The 11,961-nt window shown below is 50.2% G+C and overlaps 1 protein-coding gene across 1 annotated transcript in view; it reads left to right on the top strand.

The window, feature by feature from the left end:
- LOC143975968 (myosin-IIIa-like) overlaps positions 1 to 11,961 on the top strand; it is a 192,336-nt gene continuing 180,375 nt past the window's right edge. The window contains exon 1 of the mRNA XM_077478497.1: positions 1 to 348. Coding sequence (XP_077334623.1) covers positions 1 to 348 — 348 coding nt within the window. The remainder of the gene's footprint in view (positions 349 to 11,961) is intronic.

Raw genomic sequence — 11,961 nt, 5'->3', positions numbered from 1 at the left:
ATGGGACACGGCATGAAGAGCTCACATCCAACCCCAGATTTTACCAACCATCGGACATGGCATGAAGAACTTAGATCCAACCCCAGATGTTACCAACCATGGGACACAGCACGAAGAGCTCACATCCAACCCCAGATTTTACCAACCATCGGACATGGCATGAAGACCTCAGATCCAACCCCAGGTTTTACCAACCATGGGACACAGCATGAAGAGCTCACATCCAACCCCAGGTTTTGCCAACCAAGGGGCACGGCAATGAAGAGCTCAGATCCAACCCATCCTGGTGAAGTGGGGAACACGAGCAGTGCAGTACATCATCCTGGTGAAGTGGGGAGCAGATACGGGGTAAAGGTATACAGACTTGGTCAGATGGCCACAGGGGAGATGGAGCCCCCTGGATGCCCACCTTATATGGGGGCAGTGGAAAAATATTATGGGACCTTGTATGACCTCTATTCCACCAGGAGGTGCCACCTCTACATGGATCATTAGTTCCCCAGCCTTCCACTTTCCTGCTCATCTACAGTATCTACTCCAATTGGCCATTTACAACTCCTACATCATCTACAGAAGACATGACACCATTCTAAAAGAGGAGATAGTAACACCCCTTACTTACCAGGGAGGCCCTCCACCTGAACATCTTCATTCTGACCCCTAATATTATCCGTCCTCCCCAAACAGGCCCAAAACCCCCTAAAAATGTTGTGTGCACCAGAGAAGGTGAGACAACCATCATCATTGTCCCCAATGTTCTCACAAACCCGGCCTTTGTATTGGAGTCTGCTTCCTTCATCACCACACCTTACTACCATATTCATAGACATTCCACTATGCGCTACACGTAATCCACGCCTCCTGCGCTAATAAACCCCCTTTCAGCTTCTCGGTATAATGCATGTCAGTAAATCCGTGTCTCCCGTATCTTCCCGAGTAAACAGAAACGACCCCCATCCTCACATCCTGAGCTCTGCAGGCAGACTTACCGATAACGGGAGCAATCTTTATTTATATAACAATAGAGCTTGTTAGTTTCACACTCGGCCAATCGAGCACAGGCATTCCTTCAAACAGGAGGAGTTATACAAATCTCAACCAATGAACAATGACTAGGGGAGTTTATGGGCGTGTCTGGGCGGAGGCAGTGTGTACGATTTACCGCCCCCTGTACCTTGAGATCATGAAACAGAACAAAATATTACAGCGCACACATGTCAAGAAATGACAGTTACCTCCTGCAAGGCTATTTAAAATACCTGAATATTTTCCAAAAATATGGGGATTTGGTCAGACTATATTGCTATATGGTGCCACTTACCTCCGCAAAGCACCCCAATACTTCCCATGGTTCAGAGGAGCAGGGTCTTCCATTCTATGGATAGTGGAGGACTAACTAATAATAGGGTACTTTGTGGAGGTAAATGGGCTTAGCACCATATAGCAAGATAGTGTGACCAAATCCACATAATTTTTTAAAATATTCAGGTATTTTAAATAGCCTTGCAGGAGGTAACTGTCATTTTTTGGCATGTGTGCGCTGTAATATTTTGTTCTGTTTTATGGTCCTATGGCTACACCATCTTTAATGCAGCTTTTAGGGTGTGCCCTCCAAATATTTTCTTTGGCCTTGAAATCATGGACGCTGGCCCCGTCCATAACTCACCCAAAGACTCCCGTTTTTACCGTTGGCGTTAATCCTTATTCTGCGTTGTTCAGAGAACTGTGTTGCCTTGGGAGTTGGGCAATTCCACAATGAAATCCATAGACAGGTGAGTCCAGGGCCTCTCTCCATTGGGTATGGTTTGTAGGAGGCCCACTGGAAGGTGTCGTGGAGTCTTACTCTGAGCACACACGGGACAGGCAGCTATGAAGGCAGTAACATCATCCCATAGACTAGGCCACCAGAATTGTTGGGAGATGGCCCAAATGAGTTGATTCTTCCCAGGGTGGCCAGCAGCCTTGGGAGAATGGTATGTCTGGAGCACTGCAGTAGTGATGGACGAACTTCCGACGGGACGTTTCGCGAACGCGAAACGCGAACGGACACAAACGTTCGCGAAAACGACCGTTCGCCGCGGGCTCCATTGACTTCAATGGGAGGCGAATTTCGCAAACCTTTAGGTCGAATTTGCGGCCACGGGGTAATTATTAGGGGGTAGCACGTAGTCCCACCACCTGGACAATAGCATAATACATGTATGAGGTGAATTTGGGATCGATAACTACAAGCATTTTTTTTTTATTTGGGAAATTGTTCTGACAATTCAGGACTATGGAGCTAATGAAGGCAATGGAGGAGAGGGAAGGTCAGGGACCAGGGTAGGCAAACAAGAGGGTGCAGGAGATACAGAGCACTGACAGCAGCACCGTAATACAGAGCACTGACATCAGCACCGTGACATACAGCGCTGACAGCAGCTCCGTGACATACAGCGCTGACAGCAGCTCCGTGACATACAGCGCTGACAGCAGCTCCGTGACATACAGCGCTGACAGCAGCTCCGTGACATACAGCGCTGACAGCAGCTCCGTGACATACAGCGCTGACAGCAGCACCGTGACATACAGCGCTGACAGCAGCTCCGTGACATACAGCGCTGACAGCAGCTCCGTGACATACAGCGCTGACAGCAGCTCCGTGACATACAGCACTGACAGCAGCTCCGTGACATACAGCGCTGACAGCAGCTCCGTGACATACAGCGCTGACAGCAGCACCGTGACATACAGCGCTGACAGCAGCTCCGTGACATACAGCGCTGACAGCAGCTCCGTGACATACAGCGCTGACAGCAGCTCCGTGACATACAGCGCTGACAGCAGCTCCGTGACATACAGCGCTGACAGCAGCTCCGTGACATACAGCGCTGACAGCAGCTCCGTGACATACAGCGCTGACAGCAGCTCCGTGACATACAGCGCTGACAGCAGCTCCGTGACATACAGCGCTGACAGCAGCTCCGTGACATACAGCGCTGACAGCAGCTCCGTGACATACAGCGCTGACAGCAGCACCGTAAGCAGCCCCAGGAGGAAGTCAGCACAGCACAGGGATGGTGTGATCCCCTCATAATAAGAACCCCCAGGAGGAAGTCAGCACAGCACAGGGATGGTGGGAGCCCCTCATAATAAGAACACCCAGGAGGAAGTCAGCACAGCACAGGGATGGTGGGAACCCCTCATAATAAGCAGCCCCAGTAGAAATATGACACCGCTCAACCTCTTCAAAGAGGAGGGTAGGGGCATATAGTACGGTGTGCTTTTTTGGGTCAGGGAAGTGAGCCAAATGAATTAAGAAGGTCTGTGTGCTTGATTCCAAAAATTGTTTATAGACATATACATGGTCTACTGATCACATGTGTTGAATTCCTCCGAGATCCATGCCTCATTCATTTTTAGAAATGTGAGGTAGTTAACACTGTGGTGAGCTAGGCGAGTACGCTTATCGGTCACAATCCCCCCTGCTGCGCTGAACGTCCTTTCGGACAGGACACTGGATGAGGGGCAAGCCAACAGTTCGATTGCAAATTGGGCAAGCTCTGGCCAGAGGTCAAGCCTGCCCACCCAGTAGTCTAGGGGTTCATCACTCCTCAGAGCGTCCACATCGGCCGTTAACCCAATGTAGTCGGACACCTGACGGTCTAGGCGTTCCCTGATGCTGGATCCGGATGACACCTGTCGATGGGTCGGCTGAAAGAATGACCTCATATCCGAAGTCACCAACACATCTTCAAACCGGCCTCTTCTTGCAGGCGCTGTTGGATTGGTACCCGCAAATCCTTCTCTGGGAGTGGGAATTGCTCCTCTGCCAGCGCACGCAAAAGCAGAATGCAGCATTTCTCGAAGCAAGGCCTGGAAGTGCTGCATTCTGACAGCCCTCTGCGACGGCGGTAACATTTCCGCCATTTTGTGTTTGTACCGGGGGTCTAAGTACGTTGCCACCCAGTACTGGTCCTTGACCCTCATGCTTTTTATACGGGGGTCCCTATTAAAACACTGGAGCATGAAGGCCCCCATTTGCACTAAAGTGGAAGCGGTGTGGTGGCCTGGCTCCTGCTCATCATCCAGGATAATGTCGTCCTCTTCATTCTCCTCTCCCCATCCTCGCACAACAGGGATCCCAGAAAGGTTTAAAGCATGCTCTTCTTGCTCCTGCTCATCCGCCCCGGCACCATCCTCCTCTGACTCCTCATCAGACTCCTGTTGTTGACTTGTCTCAGATAGAGTAGCCCCCCCTGGGAATTCATCCAGCATTGCGACTTCCTCATCTTCCCGCTCCTGCTCCTCCACAGCCTGATCAATGACACGACGCAATGCACGCTCCAGAAAGAAGGCATAAGGTACCATGTCACTGATGGCGCCATGGCTGCGACTGACCAGTTTGGTGATCTCCTCAAATGGCCGCAGAAGTCTGCATGTGTCGCGCATGAGCAGCCACTGGCGCGGTGAAAAAAAACCCAGCTCCCCAGAACCGTTTCTTTCGCAGAGTTCATACAGGTAGACGTTAACTGCACGTTTCTGCTGGAGCAGCCTATCAAGCATATAGAAGGTTGAGTTCCATCGCGTCGGGCAATCGCAAATAAGACGTCTGACCGGCAGATGGTGTCGCCGCTGAATGTCAGCAAGGCGAGCCATGGCCGTGTAAGATCTTCTGAAATGGGCCGAGATTTTCCTTGCCTGCCGCAAGATGTCCTGGACCCCAGGGTATTTGACAAGGAATCGCTGCACGACCAAGTTTAAGACGTGTGCCATGCACGGCACGTGCGTGATTTTGCCCTGTTTCAATGCGCTAAGCAGATTGGCACCGTTGTCACACACCACTTTACCAACTGTCAAATTGAGCGGTGTTAGCCACTCATCTGCCTGTGAACGCAAAGCTGAAAGGAGTGCCGGGCCAGTGTGGCTCTTTGCTTCCAGGCACAACAGACGCAGCACGGCATGGCAACGTCTCACCTGGCATGTGGAATAGGTTCTGGGGAGCTTGGGCGGTGCAGTGGAAGAGACGCTAGCAGCGGAAAAGGAGGAGGCAGCTGAGGAGGAGAGGGAGGAGGATGGAGTAGGAGGAGGAGAAGAAGAGTCAGGCCTGCATGCAATCCGTGGCGGTAAAACCAAATCTACACGGGTGCCACGGGTTACATGCTTGACGGCCGTCAGAAGGTTCACCCAGTGGGCAGTAAAACTGATATACCTTCCCTGCCCGTGTTTGCTAGACCACGTGTCTGTGGTCAGATGTATCTTGGCACCGACACTGTGTGCCAGAGATACATTCACTTGCCGCTGAACATGGCCATATAGCTCTGGGATGCCCTTCTCTGAGAAATACTTCCTTCCTGGGACCTTCCATTGTGGTGTTCCAATGGCCACAAATTTGCGAAAGGCCTCCGAGTCCACCAGTTTATATGGCAGTAGTTGGCGGGCTATGAGTTCTGACAAGCCAGCCGCCAACCGTTGGGCAAGAGGGTTATCCGGCGTCATCATTTTTTTACGCTCAAACATTAGGCCCACGGAAGCCTGCCTTTTTGCAGAAAAATGTGAGCTTGGCGTGATGGAAGGTGGAGTGGAGGACAATTGTGAGGAGAGAGGAGAAGGAGAAGTAGAAGACGAGGCTGGACGGTGAGAGCCTGCAGTGTGGCTTTGTGTGTTCCGTTGCTCCCACTGGGCTCGGTGATGGCTGCTCATGTGCCTTCTTAAGGCGGTCGTCCCTAGGTGAGTATTGGGCTTACCGCGACTAACGCGTTGACTGCAAAGATTGCAGATGGCAACGCTATTGTCAGCAGCGGACACGTTAAAAAAAGCCCACACTGCGGAGCCATGTGCCGGTGTCCTGGGAGCGCCAGATGTGACCGTACATGGTCGATGACTCGCTCCTGATACATTTGCAGTCTGCTTTGTCCCTGCTGTGCAATGTAAGTCATTGCTGCTTCTCCTCCCTATCTGCTGGTCCATATCTCCCTCTGAACTCCCCTCCTCTTCCTCTCTTGTGGGCACCCACGTGACATCACTAGACACGTCATCATCAACGTCACCTTCCCCACCGCTATAAGTAGAGTAGGCAGCAACACCGGGGACCAACCTCCTCCTTGGGCTGATCTGGGTACTGGCGTCAGACTGCTGAGTAGCGCTTGTTGCTACCTCCTCTTCCTGATCCAATACCAAGAGTGGCTGCGCATCAGAAATGTCCTCTTGATATGGATCGGAAAATAATTCCAGTGACTCAAGCGGAAGGTATGTGGTGGTGGTGGTGGTGGTCGTGTTGTTGGTGGTAGTGTCTTTGGGGGTGCACATAGCAGAGAGTGAAGAAGAGGGTGCAGATCGAGAGGATGAGGAGGGTGCAGAAGAGTAAGGCTGAGCGAGCCACTCAACCAAGTCTGGTGCATCCTTTAAAGTAATTGAACGCACCTTCTGCAACTTCCCACTTTGGCTCAAGCCTGTTGCTCCTGCCCTACCCCTACCACCCCTGCGGAAGGGCCTGCCTCTTCCTCTGCATGTCATTTTTTAAATGACCCTGTGACAAAACTCTTAGTCCCTATACCGCTGAAGGACTGCTGCAGTATAGGTGAGCGGTCAGCAGTGGTGCACGTCAACCCTATCTATTGTGGACCTATAGCGGTCCTTACAGAACAGCAGACTGTACCGCACTCAAGCCTATGTACCGTAGCACCCTATACCAAGTTACCAGTCCTTATAAGAACTTTTGTGGACCAAGCAGGTTGTGTATTAGTGTTTAGCAGACTGTACGTCAGTCCCTATACCGCTGAAGGACTGCTGCAGTATAGGGCAGCGGTCAGCAGTGGTGCACGTCAACCCTATCTATTGTGGACCGATAGCGGTCCTTACAGAACAGCAGACTGTACCGCACTCAAGCCTATGTACCGTAGCACCCTATACCAAGTTACCAGTCCTTATAAGAACTTTTGTGGACCAAGCAGGTTGTGTATTAGTGTTTAGCAGACTGTACGTCAGTCCCTATACCGCTGAAGGACTGCTGCAGTATAGGGCAGCGGTCAGCAGTGGTGCACGTCAACCCTATCTATTGTGGACCGATAGCGGTCCTTACAGAACAGCAGACTGTACCGCACTCAAGCCTATGTACCGTAGCACCCTATACCAAGTTACCAGTCCTTATAAGAACTTTTGTGGAACAAGCAGGTTGTGTGTTAGTGATTAGCAGACTGTACGTCAGTCCCTATACCGCTGAAGGACTGCTGCAGTATAGGTGAGCGGTCAGCAGTGGTGCACGTCAACCCTATCTATTGTGGACCGATAGCGGTCCTTACAGAACAGCAGACTGTACCGCACTCAAGCCTATGTACCGTAGCACCCTATACCAAGTTACCAGTCCTTATAAGAACTTTTGTGGACCAAGCAGGTTGTGTATTAGTGTTTAGCAGACTGTACGTCAGTCCCTATACCGCTGAAGGACTGCTGCAGTATAGGGCAGCGGTCAGCAGTGGTGCACGTCAACCCTATCTATTGTGGACCGATAGCGGTCCTTACAGAACAGCAGACTGTACCGCACTCAAGCCTATGTACCGTAGCACCCTATACCAAGTTACCAGTCCTTATAAGAACTTTTGTGGACCAAGCAGGTTGTGTATTAGTGTTTAGCAGACTGTACGTCAGTCCCTATACCGCTGAAGGACTGCTGCAGTATAGGGCAGCGGTCAGCAGTGGTGCACGTCAACCCTATCTATTGTGGACCGATAGCGGTCCTTACAGAACAGCAGACTGTACCGCACTCAAGCCTATGTACCGTAGCACCCTATACCAAGTTACCAGTCCTTATAAGAACTTTTGTGGACCAAGCAGGTTGTGTGTTAGTGTTTAGCAGACTGTACGTCAGTCCCTATACCGCTGAAGGACTGCTGCAGTATAGGGCAGCGGTCAGCAGTGGTGCACGTCAACCCTATCTATTGTGGACCGATAGCGGTCCTTACAGAACAGCAGACTGTACCGCACTCAAGCCTATGTACCGTAGCACCCTATACCAAGTTACCAGTCCTTATAAGAACTTTTGTGGAACAAGCAGGTTGTGTGTTAGTGATTAGCAGACTGTACGTCAGTCCCTATACCAATGAAGGACTGCTGCAGTATAGGGCAGCGGTCAGCAGTAGTGCACGGCAACCCTATGTATTGTGGACCGATAGCGGTCCTTACAGAACAGCAGACTGTACTGCACTCAGGCCTATGTACCGTAGCACCCTATACCAAGTTACCAGTCCTTATAAAAACTTTTGTGGACCAAGCAGGTTGTGTGTTAGTGTTTAGCAGACTGTGCGTCAGTCCCTATACCGCTGAAGGACTGCTGCAGTATAGGGCAGCGGTCAGCAGTAGTGCACGGCAACCCTATGTATTGTGGACCGATAGCGGTCCTTACAGAACAGCAGACTGTAACGCACTCAGGCCTATGTACCGTAGCACCCTATACCAAGTTACCAGTCCTTATAAGAACTTTTGTGGACCAAGCAGGTTGTGTGTTAGTGATTAGCAGACTGTACGTCAGTCCCTATACCAATGAAGGACTGCTGCAGTATAGGGCAGCGGTCAGCAGTAGTGCACGGCAACCCTATGTATTGTGGACCGATAGCGGTCCTTACAGAACAGCAGACTGTAACGCACTCAGGCCTATGTACCGTAGCACCCTATACCAAGTTACCAGTCCTTATAAAAACTTTTGTGGACCAAGCAGGTTGTGTGTTAGTGTTTAGCAGACTGTGCGTCAGTCCCTATACCGCTGAAGGACTGCTGCAGTATAGGGCAGCGGTCAGCAGTAGTGCACGGCAACCCTATGTATTGTGGACCGATAGCGGTCCTTACAGAACAGCAGACTGTAACGCACTCAGGCCTATGTACCGTAGCACCCTATACCAAGTTACCAGTCCTTATAAGAACTTTTGTGGACCAAGCAGGTTGTGTGTTAGTGATTAGCAGACTGTACGTCAGTCCCTATACCAATGAAGGACTGCTGCAGTATAGGGCAGCGGTCAGCAGTAGTGCACGGCAACCCTATGTATTGTGGACCGATAGCGGTCCTTACAGAACAGCAGACTGTAACGCACTCAGGCCTATGTACCGTAGCACCCTATACCAAGTTACCAGTCCTTATAAGAACTTTTGTGGACCAAGCAGGTTGTGTGTTAGTGATTAGCAGACTGTACGTCAGTCCCTATACCAATGAAGGACTGCTGCAGTATAGGGCAGCGGTCAGCAGTAGTGCACGGCAACCCTATGTATTGTGGACCGATAGCGGTCCTTACAGAACAGCAGACTGTAACGCACTCAGGCCTATGTACCGTAGCACCCTATACCAAGTTACCAGTCCTTATAAGAACTTTTGTGGACCAAGCAGGTTGTGTGTTAGTGATTAGCAGACTGTACGTCAGTCCCTATACCAATGAAGGACTGCTGCAGTATAGGGCAGCGGTCAGCAGTAGTGCACGGCAACCCTATGTATTGTGGACCGATAGCGGTCCTTACAGAACAGCAGACTGTACTGCACTCAGGCCTATGTACCGTAGCACCCTATACCAAGTTACCAGTCCTTATAAAAACTTTTGTGGACCAAGCAGGTTGTGTGTTAGTGTTTAGCAGACTGTGCGTCAGTCCCTATACCGCTGAAGGACTGCTGCAGTATAGGGCAGCGGTCAGCAGTAGTGCACGGCAACCCTATGTATTGTGGACCGATAGCGGTCCTTACAGAACAGCAGACTGTAACGCACTCAGGCCTATGTACCGTAGCACCCTATACCAAGTTACCAGTCCTTATAAGAACTTTTGTGGACCAAGCAGGTTGTGTGTTAGTGATTAGCAGACTGTACGTCAGTCCCTATACCAATGAAGGACTGCTGCAGTATAGGGCAGCGGTCAGCAGTAGTGCACGGCAACCCTATGTATTGTGGACCGATAGCGGTCCTTACAGAACAGCAGACTGTACTGCACTCAGGCCTATGTACCGTAGCACCCTATACCAAGTTACCAGTCCTTATAAGAACTTTTGTGGACCAAGCAGGTTGTGTGTTAGTGATTAGCAGACTGTACGTCAGTCCCTATACCAATGAAGGACTGCTGCAGTATAGGGCAGCGGTCAGCAGTAGTGCACGGCAACCCTATGTATTGTGGACCGATAGCGGTCCTTACAGAACAGCAGACTGTACTGCACTCAGGCCTATGTACCGTAGCACCCTATACCAAGTTACCAGTCCTTATAAGAACTTTTGTGGACCAAGCAGGTTGTGTATTAGTGTTTAGCAGACTGTGCGTCAGTCCCTATACCGCTGAAGGACTGCTGCAGTATAGGGCAGCGGTCAGCAGTAGTGCACGGCAACCCTATGTATTGTGGACCGATAGCGGTCCTTACAGAACAGCAGACTGTACTGCACTCAGGCCTATGTACCGTAGCACCCTATACCAAGTTACCAGTCCTTATAAGAACTTTTGTGGACCAAGCAGGTTGTGTATTAGTGTTTAGCAGACTGTGCGTCAGTCCCTATACCGCTGAAGGACTGCTGCAGTATAGGGCAGCGGTCAGCAGTAGTGCACGGCAACCCTATGTATTGTGGACCGATAGCGGTCCTTACAGAACAGCAGACTGTACCGCACCCAAGCCTATGTACCGTAGCACCCTAGACAGACCAAGTTACCAGTCCTGATAAAGAGCTTTGTGGAACAAGTGAGTTGTGAATGATTAGCAGACTGCAGCAGAAGGGCAGCAGTCAAGTATAATATTCTTTCTATATTTGGAAGAAAGAATATTATACGTGTACAAGCCTATTACCGTACCACTGATACCAGTCCTGAAAAGAACCTTTGTGGAACTAATAGTAACAGCAAGTCTTTAAAATTATCCTCACTGCCTGACACACTGCTTCCTGCCTGTCCCTATACAAATTGGCAAAAAAGAGTAGGCTGGAACGATTAGCTGGAACAGCTCTTTTGTGGACCTGATAGTAACAGCTAATGATGATGATGATGATGATGATGAAGAAAGACTAATCTGGCTGAGCTGTCCCTAAAATAGCAGCATACAGCGCTCTGTCCCTTTATCTAAACTGACAAAAGAAACTCAGGCTGCTGACCTAACACCTATACCAGTCCTGAAAAGAACTTTTGTGTACCAAATAGCTAGCGTTTTCTCTGTCCCTACTCCACACAGGATCCTTTCCCTACAGTGACAGAAGAAAGAATGTAAAATGGCCACCGGATCGGGTGTATTTATAGGTTAGGGGGAATGTCCAAGTGTCCATGAGCTGTCATGTCTCAATTGGTTGTCCTGTAACACATGATAAACGTGTCACGAAAGGTTAAAGTTCTTGTATACATTAAACACGTAAGTCCGCCGGGGCGAACGACGGAAAAAGGCGTTCGAACCCGCGGACGGCGAAAGTCGGAAATTCGCCGCGAAACGACCGCCGGGCGAACCGTTCGGCCATCACTACACTGCAGTACGGAGACTCTCTGGGACAAAGCAGCGGTCACAAGGTTTATCAGGAGGAGCATGGACCTGAGCAGCAAGAATTTTGTCACTAAAAGGAGAAGTGAGACTGGTGAGAACCGTAGCCAAGATACGATCAGGAGTAATCATAGGAACCGGAACCGACGCCATCTTGGAAGTGGAGGAAAATTGTCGTGACAAGGCATCAGCCCTTACATTCTTAGTACCGGGTAAGAATGAGACAATGTAATTAAAGCTCAACAAGAAAAGAGCCCATCGCACCCTTCTGGGAGAGAGTCGCTTAGCCTCAGACAAGAATGTGAGGTTCTTATGGTCAGTAAGAATAAGAACGGGCACAGTGGTACCTTCAAGGAGATGTCTCCATTCTTTCAGGGCCAAAATGATCGCCAACAGTTCTCTGTCACCAATCTCATAATTGCACTCAGCAGGTGACAATTTCTTGGAAAAGTAGCCACACGGATGCATAGCGCTCTCAGAGTTAGGACGTTGAGACAGAAGGGCGCCAA

Source organism: Lithobates pipiens, unplaced genomic scaffold (genome assembly GCF_037356315.1).
Source record: "Lithobates pipiens isolate NorthernLeopardFrog02 unplaced genomic scaffold, aLitPip1_a1.2 Scaffold_13, whole genome shotgun sequence".
NCBI classification, from domain to species: Eukaryota; Metazoa; Chordata; class Amphibia; order Anura; family Ranidae; genus Lithobates; species Lithobates pipiens.
This window is presented reverse-complemented; position numbering and strand designations above follow the sequence as displayed.